The sequence below is a fragment of the Clinocottus analis genome, unplaced genomic scaffold (genome assembly GCF_023055335.1).
Source record: "Clinocottus analis isolate CAN_PGR_092001 unplaced genomic scaffold, fCliAna1.0.p SCAF_21, whole genome shotgun sequence".
NCBI lineage: Eukaryota > Metazoa > Chordata > Actinopteri > Perciformes > Cottidae > Clinocottus > Clinocottus analis.
The window spans coordinates 4,486,815-4,503,025 of record NW_027175943.1 but is presented as its reverse complement, the minus strand read 5'-3'; the positions used below and the strand labels follow the sequence as shown (position 1 = coordinate 4,503,025).

The following is a 16,211-nucleotide window of genomic DNA, read 5'->3' as shown; positions in this document are numbered from 1 at the left end:
ATGGGTAAACAAACCACTGTATTTTATTATAATTTCCACAGGCCGCATACCAGAGCAAGGCTTTTTTGGAAATAGAGAAGTGTTTCCAAAATATCCAAGATGCACAAACAAAACATTACACAGCTCAGTGCCTGTTGTGTGTGACAGAAAGGCAGGGAGCTCCCCCTAGTGGACAGAAGAGGACAAGCAGCAAGTAAAACTTGTGCTTCTCGTCTCACGTCCACTGCAATTTGTCTCCCATCACAATAAACACAGTTATAAGAGCTTTAAACTTTATTCACAAGTTTTAAGGACTCACTTACGACCTAAAGCACATTATGGAAAGCATTCACTCACGCACACACCAAGCACTCATCAGACGGGCGCTCTCCGTTCAAAGTCTTCATCAGCATCAATGTCAAAGGAATTAGTGAAGGGCGAGCGGTCACTGGTTGTCATTTGCCTGAAGGCTTGAATGGATCAGACCATATCTTCACACCTTTAGATGAAAGAATAAAACATAACAAAATGAACAGTGGCAGCATGCATGCAACACCACACCAGTGTTTAGTTTACAGCCCTAAAAGGAAACAGAACTTCATCTAAAGCCATTACATCTGTCCCTGATAGATGTATACATGAGACCTTAGTCTCCATAAATATCCCTAATATAATAATATATACTATACCAGTTGTGCAGACTAATCTACGATATGCTCTCCTTACCTATGGGTTGGATATCTGCCTGGTTGACTCCTGACCGGTTCATCTTTTGGGCGTCTTCTAGCAAAGAGAGAATGGTACGAAGTGATGTCAGAAGATTTTAGAGGTCAAGGAATCATGAACAATATTTTTTTTTTTACATTGCATTTTCATTGTTCTCTGTTGTCAGCAATACGTTCATCCTCAATCTTCTGCATGTCTCCTGACTACAGCTTTCCATCACAGCGGGCCACAACTGGCTCAGACTAAAAAAGACTGTCCAGTAGCTTGAGTGGATTCACAAAGACAGACAGAGAAACCACAACTATTTAGCCAAATGAATTTTCCTGGCACTGCTTTCTCTCTCTTTGTCTTAGTTGGTTTACTTGTTTATGTTTTTTGGGGCAAAGTGGAGAGGAAACATCTGGGTGGCTGTCCAGTTACAAAACTCCTATTTTAACTCTGCACACATTTAGCTAAGCAGTTTTCCAACTTTAGATTTTCAGGAACGCTTTCTATGTATGTTTTGGGAACATAAAACCCCCAGTTCATTCATGAGTATGATAAATTAATGAGAAAAGACAAAAACAGGTTACACAGCTCGCTAACAAACTAACCTAACCTAGCTGACCTAACGTCACCTAAAACCAGCGGTCGCCTCGCTGGATAAAGCTACTAGCTACTAGCATAATAGAGCTTAGCTGCACACTACTAAAAAGTATATAGGAAACAGCATTAACGTGACATTAGTAAACTGCCTGGTTGTGTAACTGGACGTGTAGGAAAGGCACTTACTGTACTCTTTATTGTGCGTGAGCGGGTAGAAGAATATGGGGTAAAACGCCGCAGCGATAGCCGTTACAAATCCTCCAAATATCAACGATATCCTCAGATTTTTTGACATTTTACGCGTGTATCGGGTGATACAGTTTCACCTCCAAGTGTACGCAGTGTTTACGAATTTTTATTTCCGGTGTGAAGGTCACCAAAGCCAAGCGTTGACAAAAAGCGGCATCAAGTTGGTTTGGTTCTTTGGGGCTTCCGTAGAAAAGGGCGTCACGTGCTGCAGCACGACAATAATAAGGAAGTCTGGGTGAAGATTTGAGACTTTGGATGGTTTTTGCTCTACTCTCACGGGCTAAAAAGATGGGAAATTTAGCCGTGGTTGTGTTTTTTATTTGTTGCTGTTACACAACAGGAGAAAACGAACCAATTCAAACATTTGTTATTCCTCACAGCCACATGGATGTTGGCTGGGTGTACACTATACAGGTAAGTCACCAAATTATTCACAAGGTGTTAAACTTGACAATCATATCATGTGCAGCCTGCTGTCTGCTGTGTCCTTTAACCAAACCACTAATATCCACATACAGCGGATGTATGTGTGTATTTTTCATGTCCCATAATGCATATGAGTGTGTATTTTTCTACAGGAGAGTATGCACGCCTATGCAGGCAATGTGTACACCAGTGTGACTGAGGAGCTGTCGAAGGCCCCAGACCGCAAGTTCATCGCTGTGGAGCAGGAGTTCTTTCGGCTGTGGTGGGATACTGTGGCCACAGACTCGCATAAGAAACAAGTAAGGACACAGGATGTGTCAACACTCTGCACTGAGATAAAATAATGCAAAATAATATTGATAAATCACCTACTAAAGCTAAATTATCCGATATTGCACTTGTAACTAATTCATAAATTCATATTGGCTCTATAGGTACGACAGCTTGTTAAAGAGGGTCGACTTGAGTTCATCATCGGGGGCCAAGTGATGCACGACGAGGCTGTAACTGATCTCGACGACGAGATTCTACAAATGACCGGTAGTGCGCCACGTTTTCTGTGCTTGAAAAATGTCCATTTGAGAGAAGAAGATATGTAGTAGCCTTTTGTTTTTCTGTGCTGTTTCAGAGGGACACGGTTTCCTCTACGAGACGTTCGGGGTGCGTCCTCAGTTTTCCTGGCACGTGGATCCATTTGGAGCCTCTGCGACCACGCCGGTCCTCTTTGCCCTGGCTGGGTTCAACGCCCACCTCATCTCCCGCATTGACTATGACCTGAAAGACACCATGCAGAAAAACAAAGTATGAGTTGATACTACTGCCGTCAGTGAAGGGGATACTATTACAAATTCACAAACTGTACACGCTTCACCACAGTGCACATTGACAACCAAAAGAACACATTCCTTTTGAAGCTGTTCTTAAACTATATCACCAGAAAAGTATATTGGCATTGTGAAACTAACAACCAACCTTGAGAAACTAACTTAAAATGGTTTGTTTTTTTGTACAGAAACTTCAGTTCGTTTGGAGAGGTTCTCCCTCTTTGAAAGAGAAGCAGCAGATCTTCACTCACACTATGGACCAGTTTAGCTATTGCACCCCATCTCACCTGCCATTCTCCAACAGGTAGTCCAATGTTTTGACTCTTTATTAGTCACAGACAGAAGTGTCTTCAACTCTTGACGTACTCTGTTTAGTTTTTCCTGGTATTAGTATTATTGAATCGTGACAAAAGAAACATGTTCTTACGTCTCAGCTCTGGTTTCTACTGGAATGGAGTTGCCTTGTTCCCCGATCCCCCTAAAAATGGAGTTTACCCCAACATGAGCCTGCCCGTCACCAAGGAGACGGTAGAGGCCTATGCCAAGACAATGGTGGAGAACATCAAGCTGAGGGCTGCTTGGTTTAGGACAAACCACGTGCTCTGGCCATGGGTGACTATGGGCCCTGTTCAAAAAATATTGCACTTTTTTATTCTAACTAGGAGATGAACGTGTAACTGAAATACCTCGCACTATCCTCATGTTTCAGGGCTGTGACAAACAGTTCTACAATGCATCTGTCCAGTTCCACAACATGGATCCTCTGATGAAGTACATCAACCAGAACAGCAAAGAGTTTGGAGTGACAGTCCAGTATGCCACCCTTAGTGAATACTTCCAAGCCATCCACCAATCAAATCTCGTCTGGGAGCCTCGTGGGAATGAAGATTTTCTACCATATTCAACTGGTAATAATTTAAACCCTAAATTCTAATATATACGGCCCCCTGCTTCACATGAAAGGACAAAAATAAAAAGTGTATTTTTTTCCTAGAACCGCACCAGGCGTGGACGGGCTTTTACGCCTCCAGAAATGTTCTGAAAGGAGTGGCGCGCCAGGCCAGCTCCCAGCTGCACGCAGCGGAGACTCTTTTCACCCGGTACCGAGTCTGCTTCCCTGACGGACCTGTTACTAAAGACTGGGCCCTGGAAAAACTGAGGGCGCTTCGCTGGGCTGTCTCGGAGGTTATTGGTCCAAAAATATTTGACTTGGTTAACAGAAAATAAAGCAAATCGTGCCCGTTCGTGGTCAAATACATGATACAAATGACAAAAGTTGAGTGGTTTGTGATTCTTCATTGAAAGGAGTGTGTTTTAGGTCCAGCACCATGATGGCATCACTGGCACTGAGTCTCCCAAGGTGGCCGACATGTACCTGCAGCATCTCGTGCAGGCCTCGATGGGAGTGGACGAGCTTCTGGCCGCACTCATCCTGCTGCCCCACAACCTCGGATTACCCAGCATCCTCGGCAGCCGCTACCACAGAAAAGGTGTAAACATTTTGCACGGGCACTGCATCTTACATTGTCAGGCTTTGAGCTGAATGTGAACACTAGCATGAAGAGTACAGTGGCCATTTAAATAAACAAAGTCCTTCGTCTCCTCATGCCAAGGTGTTCATCAGCCTTTGGAGCAACACGTCATCATTTACAACCCATTGGCGTGGAACACCACCACCATCGTCAACGTCACTGTGTCCTTCCCCGCTGCAGCCGTCTTTGATGACGAAGGACAGCCAGTGGCTGCACAGGTTCTTCTTTCTTTTTTTTTTTCAAAGAAGGCTGAACGTAACAAACGTTTAAATGTTGTGTGACCGGTGTAGCATTTGCTGAACATGCGCCAGTTACAGGATAATTATGAATTGTAAATCGTAGCGTACACAGCAATAACTTCTCCCTCTGTTCCAGATCCAGAGGGCCGCACAGTCCAACGTGTCCTACGATCTTTTCATCGTGGTGGAACTTGGAGGCCTTCAGCACAGGAAATACCTGATTAAGTCCTCTGAGAAGAAATGCTCTGGGAGGAAGTGTGGCTGGACTTATGAAGCCAAAGGGGTTTCGTTCGAGAGACGCAACATCTGGGACTGGATGAAAACGGGGAGGAGACTCCTGCCTGTTATAAATGAATGTTACAAGCTGATGTTTGACCAGGATACAAATCTACTGCACAGCATCACGTACCTGTAAGAATCTACAAATTATGTTGCGCCGCATGTTTCACTATACATGGGGAGTAGTTCATCATGTACAGATAATGATGAGTACTTTATGTCATATTCAAGCAAAAAATCCCTGTCAAGCTTCTAAAATGTCTCTGAGACAGTAAATAGAAAACATCTTAAGCTTAAGAGATATTTGAGAATAAAAAAAGTTTTTTATTTAGACCTCCAGTTGCTTCTGTGACTTAAAAAATGTTTTTCTCATACGTGAATGTAACTCTCTGAACTTTTACCTCCACGTCGTCCTCGGCAGTCAAGAGCAAAGGAGAGTATTGGTGACGCAGGACTTCTGGGAGTACCACGCAAATGGAGATACCAAAGCAGGGCCCATCTCCGACAACTACGTCTTCAGCGCTAACGGGTCAGCTGTGCGGGCGTACGAGGCCGTGGAGATGGAGATCATCCCCGGCAAGATTGTGACTGAGATCAGGCAGTACTTCTACAGGTGGGTACAAGGAAAACCAGTCGTGGTGCAGTGAAACGAACCCTGATCGTGACCCTCTTTCTTACCATTTGATATATTGCATCTTCCAGAGGCGGAAGTGATAAAGACTACACCTACTCCATCACCACTCGAGTCCCAGAATACTTCGGGAGCAGGTGTCACAGGCTGGAGCAGACCTATTCGCTGGGCCCCCTCCATCTCAACACAGAGGTCGTCCTCAGAACCGGCTCCTCCTTGAGGAACAACAGGACCCTGTACACAGACGACAATGGCTATCAGATGATGGAGAGGAGATACAGGCACTTCGCTAATAACACTTTAGCACGAGTAAGTACTTGGACTTTTAGGCAGCAAATACTGGCTTAATTATAAAATAATCTACCTGCAACGTGCATCTTGCAGAACTACTTCCCCATGGTTCGGTCAGCCTATATTGAGGATGAGCTCAGCAGGCTGGTGCTCGTCAGCGACAGAGCTCACGGTGTTTCCAGCCAAGCCAACGGACAACTGGAGGTGCCAAGAAGCATGCAACAAATGTGTCTCGTTTGGCGCCTACTCACACAGACGCATAGGTAAACATCTGTTAACGCCACCTTTTCAGGTCATGCTCCATCGCCGCCTTTGGAACAACGTTCCCTGGAACCTCGGCTACAACCTGACCCTCAACGACAGCTCGGTGGTGAGGCCCACCCTGTGGATGATGCTGGGCTCCGTCGGCGTCACCTCCGGCCTCTACCAGAGGGAGGCAATAGAGCTGCAGCACAGGCCCGTCATCATGCCCATCGACCAACCTCGTGAGTGCTCATCATTTTACGGCTGCATGACATATAGAAAAAAAAAATTGATTTTGGTTTTGTTGTTGTTTTTTTTTGCCATCATGCACATTTAGAGAGATCCTGGCATGAGAAGGAACCCAGAGGAAGTTCCGCTGTGCGTCCGGTGGTCCTGCCGCCCAACCTCCACCTGCTCAGCCTCAGTATCCCTGGATGGAACTACAGCTCTGATCATGATGTTCACCTCAGCCACATAAACTCAGGCAAATACTGGAGGGTTATATTGTGAAGTCCACTCTGATACGTCTCAGGCAAATTGATAAACATGTGTTTGCCCTGGGGATTAAATTCCAAAAAGTGTATTTAGTTTGTTTGTACATGTACACTTAGGTAAGGATCTGCACTCGGAGCCAGACTTCAACCGGGTCCTGATGAGAATCATGCATCTCTTTGAGGAGGGAGAAGACCCTGAGCTTTCAAAGCCAGTCACCATCAACTTGAAGGTGCAACAACCATTCTTTCCGTGTGTGAAAGTCATCGCATCGCAATAGGAAAAGCATTGGATTGTTCAGCATTTAAAGATTTTAATGTTTTATTTTCTGTGCAAACAGGATGTTCTGCAGGGCATAGGGGAAGTAAAAGAGCTGGAGGAGCGTTCTCTTACAGGAACCTGGGATATCACCCGTCTGCAGAGGTGGAACTGGAAGACTGCAGAGAACTTGAAAACAAGTGAGAGAGACTTTAACCTGCACATTTGATAAAATACTAGTTTTTTCATCCCTTTTAAATGCCTTGTTGTTTTGTGTTTTTTCGTCATCTCAGACAACAACAGCTGCTCCAGTGGCGGCGACGAGGCGTTCACTGTGACCATCTCACCCAAAGAGATCAGGACCTTCTTTGTTCACTTTGCCTCCAAGAACTTTTGAGCTGACCGGTCTTCTGTGAAGACAGCCAATCTGAATATGACGATGTTTTTTTTAAAGATTTGATCGTTTGCTACACTGTTAATCAATGCTTATTTTTGCACATTTGTTGACTAACACTGATGCCTTGATTGATGAATAAAGTGATTATTTTTGGCCCTGTTTGTTTAAATCTGACTTCACCAACAACACGGTAAAGTTTGTCTGATATTGGAGAGTTGCATTACATTACAGATGAGAAATGTAGAACTGTGTAAATAGTGCAGAATTCATTTTCTACTGAAGAAATAATCATTAAAAATTATGAAAAGTATTAAATAGTATGAAAAAAATATGACTAAAAGCATCTCACATTGAGGATACTTTCTTTCGACCTTTTGAAAGAAGACTAAATAGCCCAAATCCCACATTTTTCAGTAATAACCCCCCAAAAAAGTATTTTTTTTTACCTAGGGTGTCTCGTCCTTATGTGATCAGTGATAATCCTGCAAATTGCATCCACAAAGTGAACCTTACCGTCTCTGCTGCCAGATTCCAGCTCCATCCTGTAGTCCTCCCTCATGGCCACTAGGGGCCTCACATCCCCATCACCAAACCAACTTCACGCCGCGACCGTGCGCGTCGACAAAGGCAACACCCGTCTGAGTGTCTGTGCCAACAAAGACTGCACACACAGAAGATAAGGGACTCTGGACATAAGTGTTGTTAAACAGCACGGCAGCTGTTACTGTGACAACATCACGCGCCATGGTCGCCTGCAGAGGAGACGACGCCTGCAAATTAGTACAAGATGAGCAGCGTGAGTGCGGTTCCCTTCATCATGTGCTCTTATCAGCTGTATTTTAAAACAAAAAAGGTTTAGGATAGACATTATATGTGTAGCTAGTCTGTCTGGTGCGTGTTGTTAAAGCCAATGTCTTGCATGGTCGCTGTTGTGCATCATGCATCAGGCCTATCGGTGTCTTTATGCTGGATGCTGTGAGGAGGCGTTGTTACTATGATACCAGACTGGGAAGGAAGGGGCTGATGGGAGCGTTAAGCTTCAGGGCTAATGTGTATCTTATGTGTTTCTTGCCCTTTGCGTCCTCGGTGACTGTGTGCAAAAATAGAAACGAGAGAGGGAGCAGAGGAGGAGACTGCAGCACTTTCTGAGTGACCTGGCTTTACTCGGGTCCCTGCAGGTCAGTGAAGGCTCACGCAGAGATGGATGACCGCAGTTCACTCTGGTCAAACTACTCGTATGAGCTTGTGTGTGTCGCAGGGCTTTAAATACTTCCAGCCATGGCTGAGAGGGAAAGAGGAGTTGCTGCTGACGGTCGTTAACGAAGATCTGGTGGGAAAAACACACACACATCTCACTTGCATTTTGTATTTATCATAATCTCATCAGTGACTGCATAAATGGCCCTGACCCCCCCCCCCTCCCCCCCACATGTCCTGTCCTGCAGGGTTGGCGCTCCCCCGGTTTTGTGGTGTCCAGAGCTTCATCTCACTCCTCCACCAGCAGCTGTAACAGCAGCGACGTCTCCCCCAGCAGCAGCTCCCCCAGCCTGGACAGCAGGAGCAGCTCCCCTCTCCCCGGGGAGCCTCCGGGCCCCCGGGACCCGCCACCGCCATCGCCACCGCCACCGCCACGGGCTCACACACACGCCAAGGCGAAGCCACAGGCTGCCAGGTGATCGTGTGTGTCAGTGTGTTTAGTAGTCGGGATGTAGCACAGACGTCCATTGGTGCGTCGCTTCCTGTTAGTCCTGTTAGTCCTTGAGCAAAGCACCTCCCTGCTCGCAGGTGCAGGCGTATGAGTGACAGGTCTTCATCTCCATCTGATGTCATAAGTGCAGAATGTCTGGTATCCCGCATTAGACCCCATTGAACTCTCTCTCTCTCTCTGTCCTCAGGGAGGCCAGCGGTGCAGAGCATCTCCTCCCAGCCTCTCCCAGCGAAAGAGAGATAGCGGTGCCTGTGAGTGCTTCAGCCCGTCTTACACTTTTACCACTTCTAACTTATCTCACAGTCTCACAGCCTCCACTTGTGTCCGCCAACAGGAGGTGAACTGCACTCTGTTTTTACTGGCCGGCTACGTCAAGTACGGGCGCCCCTACGCCTGGATACGCTCCAACCACGAGCGCCTGGTCAACATCGGGGGCACCGACTCAATGGTCAAGGACACGCCCATGAAACTCAAGGCCATCGCAGACTGGCAGACGCGAGGTATGGAAACAATGTGAGGAATCCAAAACGAGAGCGAGCTATTGTTTCACTGCACGGATTGGATAATTACAACATTTTCCATGAGCTAAATCAGACGCAGATGTTTAACCTTCTACTACCGTTTGGTGTGGATTGGGGTTTTGTGGAAAAAGTTCCAGGCGCTTTACTGAAAAGGACGATGACTGCACCCTGCCAAATGTTTTGAAGGAGAGGGCGGGGGGGAAAAAAGTGTTTTCTGTCTTTTTTTCTGTGTTTTCCCTGCTGTTGTGATTTTGAGGTATCCGCGTGTGGGACATCATCAGCGAGCTGGTGTGCCTGTGCACCGTCCCCTCTCCCTCCAACCCCTTCGCCCTGGACGTGCGCTACATCAAAAGCCTTCCCCTCCCCGACCGCTTCCTCGTCACGGGCGCCCTGCTGAACTTCCTGGAGATGTACGTGGTGTACGGGAACCGGGACGAGTTGCACTACGACAAAGGTGGGACGCCTCGCGGAGGAGAAGAGTGCATCTCATGATTTAAAAAACAAAAAACACCGTTAGTGAAGCCAGCAGGTGACGCTGTTTAGCTGCACAGCAAAGGAATCGGACACACACGATACCAGTGATTTGATTTCTTTGACAATAGATGTCTTCTTTCAGTGGTGGAGGAGGTGAAGCCTCTGAGGCGGCTCCACGTCCAGGCCCTGCTGGAGCTCCAGCGACACCGGGAGAGCTCCTGGACGGCCGGCAGCCCCGCAGAGCAGGACTCTTCTGGAGAGGAGCGCTTATAATGTTTAATGTGCGATCCGGATGAGACGGTCACCTGGGCACTTTTAATGACTTACCCAAATAAATATTTAGGTGGTTTATTGTGCGTGGGGTGGGAGACCGCTCGCTTTCTCTCGTATTGCGTGCACAGTCCAGCTGGAGCCACGTGTGTGTGTGTGTGTGTGTTTTTTACTACAGTTGGAAGGTAGTCACATGTATGTGAAAACGCTGGGAGAAATAACCCTGGGAAATGAGTCACATGACTAGGATTAAACATCCCAGGACCTCTCTGAAGGTCTTGACCTGACACCCCTAAAATTCTTCAATCCCGCCCCCCACACACACACACATGCACTTTAGGCCAAATATAACATTTTAAAAGTTGAGCTAAACTGCATAATTTATCAGGGTCAAAGCTGCAGAAGTTAAGGCTGGTCAAATATTTGTCCTCTTTACAAGCCACAGCAGTATGAAAACAAACATGCATAGACACAGCTGTTGTATAAAAGGTTTTAATATTTCATAAAATACATATTTAATTAAATATGTACAATCACAAAAACAGTACGCGCTGATAAAATAAAATACACCTTAAAGCAGGCACTTCAACCTCTTTGAGATCGGGACCGTGCCGTTTGTAACTGGAAAGACGCGTCACGAGTACAAAATGTTAAAATTAACGGATAAAAACCTCGTGGCACATCAGTCAAGAACACCCGCCCTGTTAAAAAAACAAACAAGGCGACGTCGCTGGCTTAGCTTTGGTCAGAAAACACACGGTGAGTCGGAGCCTCGGGGTGTACCACTGATTTTAAAGTGTTATTTTTAAACCGTAAAGACCGAAAAACACCACCACGGGACCACCCACAACCCTCACTTTAACGCGAGTAGTCGGGGCTTCTTTTATGGCTTTGGTAACGTGAACGAGGAGACGCCTCGCCGTTAAAAAAAAAAAAAAAAAGCACGTTGCAGCATCCAGTGACGAGGCCACTCAATATGCAAAGTCATGGTTGGACATTTCTTAAAATTTCTCCCCCGCCTCCCCCCAAAGTGGAATGCAGGTGCACGGCGGAGCATTCCACACAGAGGCGCCACATGGGAACACAGCGTTCCCAGTGTCCTGACGCCAACAAACCCACAAGTCATGGCCGAGTGTGCTTTTCAGCCACGGAAACGCAATTCATTCATCGCAGTGGACAGTTCGGATCTGTGTTTTTTTGCGCAGGATGCCAGGGAGGTTTTTGTTGATCTCGCAGTTTCTGGTGGTTATTTTATTTTGTATTGTGACGCAGGTGCTACTTCTACATACTTCTTAAAAATAGGAGAAATGATGAAACTGGATTTCTCGGCGAGGAATTCAACGGATGTGTTGTCAATGACTAACTGCCTAGTGTGCATTGCAGACTAATGAGGTTTACTGAACATTTGAAAGGACATTCTTGCAATTTCTGTCTGTATTTCTGTTTAATCTTGGCAAAAAACTCTCACAACATCATTTAAAAAGGGTGGATTATCCATCCGAATAATAATAAAATCTTCATGACCTGTCACAAATGTCAGTTGAATAAAACTCAGCTTTCAAAAAAAAAAAAGAAGAAGCTCTTGTCATCTTTTTCCAGTTTTTGGTCGTCATCTGTGGATCGTTTGGCCAACAGCTGCTGTCCTTGTTTTAATAGTCTCTCTCCCAACTGGAAAACAAAAACTCTTCCGTGGCTAAAGTATCAAGCAGACTACTTCAAACACACAAGCAAACCAAAAAAAAAAAAAAAAAAAGCCACAGAAACGAACCAGTCGGGTCCTCAAAAAGGCTCGGAGCGCGTCACACGTCCTCACTTAGCCGCTGACGTGTGAACAAAGGCAGCCGTCAACGGCGTTTTGTTCCACGTCGGATGCCACGCTTTCGAGAGTCAACGACAGACAACTTGGGCTGACAACCTTCAGGCCCACGTGCTCACTGGTTACGGCAACATCCAGTCTCTCGTACATCCATTTATGGACTTTCCCACTTCCCGGTTTCGTCCCCATTGTCCTTCCTTTAGTCTTGCAATCACCCGCCTCCCTCCCACCAGCGCTGCCATCCTTGAGGTTGTCGTCGGGTTAATGGGGTCCAATGTTCCACGGGGATAAAGTGTGTGTGCGCGTGTGTGTGTGTGTGTGTGGTTGGGGTGGACGAAGGGGGGGGTTCAGCTCCAGCTGTCAGAGGAAGATCCTCTTCTCGTGATGGCTCTGATGGGGCTGCGAGACGCAGAGCTGCCCCTCTTCTTCCAGCGGACTACAAAAGAAAGAAAGGGCACACAATTGGTGATGAGTCAGCGGGCGGACTGAAATGAAGAGTGAACGCTCATTATGAACATCCAACCAGCCACTCTCGTTCGTCAACCTAGATTCTAATGAGGTCATAATTTACCGTGACCCACTTCCGCACGTAGTTAGAAGTATTCACGACGCGCTTGCTGCGGTGGAAATATCATACAACACATCATTCAAACTCATTAGTTGTTGGCGAGTCTCACCTTTTCCCAAACTGACGGGCAGCGTGGAGCTCTTGGTTTCGGCGGGAGCGTTCGCCGACTCCTCTCCGCGCTTCCCCTTGCCCTCGCCCGGCGGCAGCGTGGCCGAGCCGTCCTGCTGCCAGTCGCTCAGCGCCCGCTGGAAAGAGTTCGCCAGGCAGGCGGTCATGTCCCGCGCCCGCTCGGCCCGGCTGCACCAGAACACGCGGCACTGCAGCTGCTGCCCCTGGTGCTTGCAGATGTACAGGAAGACGTTGGGCCGGTTGGCGTCGGCGGCGCAGTACGCAATGTCCTGCAGGTACGTCTTGGTGAGCTGCCGGCCCGTGCTCAGCTCCTTGACCTCGACGTACCGGGGTCGCACCACCAGGGCGTGATCCTTGCCGGGCTTCTTCCCTTTGGCGGCGACGCCGTCCAGCAAGTGGCCGATGGCGTCCTGGGCCTGCTCTCGGTCCAGGGAGAAGATCTTCTCCGTGCCCAGGTAGTGGACCTTGAAGAGGGGGTCGCCGTGGGACAAAGACTCGGTGCGGTCGCGGCGAAAGCGGCGGCGGAGCGCAGCGGGGGAGTTCTTTAGAGTCTGCATGAGGTGGAGCGTGCTCAGCGACATGGCGCGCTTCAGGCTGGGTTTGGGGGGAGTCTTCTCCGAGGCGGTCGGCTGGTCCTCGTCGGGCGCTCTCTCGCTCTTCCACCTTTCTTCCAGAAAGGGAGCGGAGTCGCATCCACTGCTTTTATCTGAAATTAGGAAGATGAAGACGGCGGCGTCAGCGATGAATAATTGAGCGGGACAGGTGCTTGAGCTTTGTTCAGACGTAAGTAAAGTAAACGTGGGGGTGAAACCTTGAAATTGGTTGTTTCAACAGAATTTCGTGACGTATAAAGTGACACAAATTTGCGTGCTGCCATTTTTTTTTTTGCACAAACTCGTGCTTCCAACTCGGACGCGGGAAGAGCAAAAACACATGCAGTCAGATCAGCGCGTACTTCGGCATGGAAAAAAACAAAAGGCCGCAAAACAGGATCAGTTACGAAGGTGACACACGAAGGAGAAACATTCATTCACCACGGACACCAGCCATTAAATATTTACAGCCAGGTTAGGCCTCGGCTTTGTCGTCACCGCCGTGTCTCTTAAAAGACACACCGATGAGCTACAAAAGATGCCAATATTAAATTATAGGTTACTCCCTCTGATAATTACAGGTAAACGGTGCTCTGTAACATTTGAGCCAATTACAAGCACAAATATGAAGGTATGTGACCTTGCAAGCTCAAGTGTTATGCAACGTCCACATCTGGTCTCCCATTGTCTCCCATTCAACAAACCCACAGAACAGCCCGTTCTCCATTGTGTCCAACTTTATTTTTTCCCCTTTCTCTTTTCTTGGCCATTCTTTCGTCGTCCCGGCCCCGTCAGAAGTGAGCTGCAGAGAGAACCACCGACTGTTCTAAGGTGGCGGCCATTGTTAGACAAACCCCCCCCCGAGCAGGAAACAGCTTTGCATCCCCCCGAAAAAATATTGCTCCTACAAACAATGGCATGCTTTTCGGAGTGTGTCACCGCACACAAAAAGCAAGTTGACCGAGAGTCTGGGCCGATCCAGGGCATGCAGTGACACGTGTGTTACAAACATGTACACAACTTTCACTTAAAAAAAAAAAACACACACACAGTCAGCAACATTTTTTGCATTCAACCCAAGGCTACTGTGTAACACTGATTTCCTCTGTCATCAGACTCATGGCTAAGCACATTAACACCACTTTAATTTCTCAATTAAATACAACTTTACATCCAGGTAAGGGCTCATCATGTGCATCAAAGTAACTGCATGGGATCTGAATCAATAACTCAGCCCATCATGTAGTTAGAATGAACCTTTTGAAGTGGATAATATAAGATGTATCTTTATGAGTAATAGTAGTTTGTAATTTAAACACTCATTTCTGCCCCCAAACTGTATTCTGAATGTGTTGCATATACACACAAATACAGCTGCGGTTATATTTAAGATTTAGTCTTAAATTTCAGGATTCACCATGCAAGGCAGAACTTAGATTTAACGTTTTTTGGTTCATCTAAAATAAAAAATAAAAAGGATGAAGCAAGAATCTATTTTAAAAGAAAAAATAACTTTTTTTTTTTACTCGGTTCTCCTTCCTTGCATGCCGGATTCACCAACGGAGCCTTGTGATCACTTAAAAAAGGCGAAATAAACATAAAGTGCCACCAATAAACCCAGTAATACGCGAGATAATATAAAATGTGCAGACTTTCGCGTGTGGTTCGGCGAGACCCGGCGCGTCACCGAGACATTATCCGTGGATTTTACAATAAGAATAAGATCATCATTAAAGTAGCGTACGTGTTTCATAAACTGTCGATACAGTGTATGCTACATACATCATCCTTTTTCCTAGTCAGAAATGGGTCTTACCTGGCAACAGTTTCATGCAAACGACGTCCTCGTGCGTCTCAGGTGAACAGGAGGGTTCCGTGGTGTGTTTTTTAAAAACACGCTGGACAGGTAGAAGGAAGTCTGCTATCCCGCAGGTTCACGCACAAAACCCCTTGTTTGAATTACAGTTAATCTTTAAAAAAAAAACTCTCGACAGTGAGGCGTCGGTAGACGGAGGCAGCTTGTGTGCAGACTGAATCATGCTCTCCTCCCTCCGGGTCGCAGACTTGTGAGTTGAATGAATCAGAGCGCTCGCTGGACAACCGCTTTAAAACCAGCGGAGGCGCGGTCCCGTCACACACGTGCACGAGCTCTGGTATCGGCGCAGCGAGGAGGCCGATTGGTGTGTGTGTGTGTGGGGGGGGGAGAGGGCGGGGTGATTTACATGAGAAGAGAGACCAATTGGCAAACAAGTTATCTTTTACTGGCAGTGGTGTTTTTAGGAAGATTGATACCATACCTCGTGCATGATTATATCACCTTTTCACAGTTTGTCCTGTGTGTGTCACCTAAAGTAGGTTCAAGCTTGGTTAAGTCAACACATCTGTCATTGCATGACAGCGTTATGTACTGTTGGATGTACACTACGTGAATTATTAAGACCCACGATTCCATAAATGTTCGAGATGGATTGTGCAATATTTTCCACAAATTTCCCCAAAACATATTCAGCCTGACAGATTTTGTATTTTTGGGGGGAAACTCTGGGGTTTTCGAGTTAAATTGTCTATTAAAACATCTGAAAATAGTGAAAAATGCCCATCATAATTTCTCCAAGCTGACATCTTCAAATGTCCTGTTTCATACACTCAACATGTAAAAAAAACCCCTGAAAGACGACTATATGTGTTGTAATTTATTATCTTAAATAACTTACATTAATGACAACGGATTAATCGACAAATCATTTCAGCACTAACTGAAAAGCTCTGTCTCAATCAATTTTAATAAAACGTCACCTTTAGGCATCAACTTGATTAAAGACGATGTTTAAAATGTAGGATTTTAATGACAGGCCCGCTATGCTTTGCCCACCAAAAGTTTTGCGTTAGTTACTTTACGTATATGTGCAAAACAAGGCTGAGGAAACATCTGAAACCCGCTACAACCTTTCACTGCCTTCACATGGCGTCACAGCTTGTCT

At 46.5% G+C, this 16,211-nt stretch overlaps 4 protein-coding genes across 5 annotated transcripts; 2 read left to right on the top strand and 2 right to left on the bottom strand.

The window, feature by feature from the left end:
• Positions 1-255: 255 nt before the first annotated feature.
• On the bottom strand, positions 256-1,692 carry smim20 (small integral membrane protein 20). The gene is made up of 3 exons (XM_068588102.1): positions 1,477-1,692; positions 706-762; positions 256-478 (listed from the first exon to the last, which is right to left on the bottom strand). Exons 1-3 carry the CDS (start codon positions 1,583-1,585, stop codon positions 435-437), a joined length of 210 nt encoding a protein of 69 aa, XP_068444203.1. The 5' UTR covers positions 1,586-1,692; the 3' UTR covers positions 256-434.
• A 98-nt stretch (positions 1,693-1,790) lies between these two features.
• man2b2 (mannosidase, alpha, class 2B, member 2) lies at positions 1,791-7,286 on the top strand. Of its 2 annotated transcripts, XM_068587848.1 has the most exons (19): positions 1,791-1,953; positions 2,118-2,264; positions 2,400-2,505; positions 2,594-2,766; positions 2,978-3,093; positions 3,224-3,401; positions 3,499-3,697; positions 3,784-3,974; positions 4,108-4,279; positions 4,403-4,539; positions 4,697-4,971; positions 5,261-5,452; positions 5,542-5,779; positions 5,855-5,965; positions 6,054-6,246; positions 6,342-6,488; positions 6,616-6,728; positions 6,837-6,954; positions 7,048-7,286. In XM_068587848.1, the coding sequence occupies exons 1-19, from the start codon at positions 1,795-1,797 to the stop codon at positions 7,149-7,151; spliced, it is 3,069 nt and encodes a 1,022-aa protein (XP_068443949.1). In that variant the 5' UTR covers positions 1,791-1,794; the 3' UTR covers positions 7,152-7,286. The 2 variants fall into 2 exon arrangements, with proteins under 2 accessions (XP_068443949.1, XP_068443950.1); XM_068587849.1 differs by lacking the exon at positions 7,048-7,286 and having other exon boundaries at positions 6,342-6,374; positions 6,621-6,728.
• A 442-nt stretch (positions 7,287-7,728) lies between these two features.
• Positions 7,729-11,702, top strand: si:dkey-19b23.7 (uncharacterized). The gene is made up of 8 exons (XM_068588258.1): positions 7,729-7,947; positions 8,258-8,329; positions 8,410-8,481; positions 8,597-8,823; positions 9,047-9,110; positions 9,194-9,359; positions 9,637-9,834; positions 9,997-11,702. Exons 1-8 carry the CDS (start codon positions 7,939-7,941, stop codon positions 10,125-10,127), a joined length of 939 nt encoding a protein of 312 aa, XP_068444359.1. The 5' UTR covers positions 7,729-7,938; the 3' UTR covers positions 10,128-11,702.
• si:dkey-19b23.8 (low density lipoprotein receptor adapter protein 1-A) lies at positions 10,608-15,279 on the bottom strand. The gene is made up of 3 exons (XM_068588259.1): positions 15,047-15,279; positions 12,618-13,343; positions 10,608-12,376 (listed from the first exon to the last, which is right to left on the bottom strand). Exons 1-3 carry the CDS (start codon positions 15,060-15,062, stop codon positions 12,288-12,290), a joined length of 831 nt encoding a protein of 276 aa, XP_068444360.1. The 5' UTR covers positions 15,063-15,279; the 3' UTR covers positions 10,608-12,287.
• Positions 15,280-16,211: the final 932 nt, after the last annotated feature.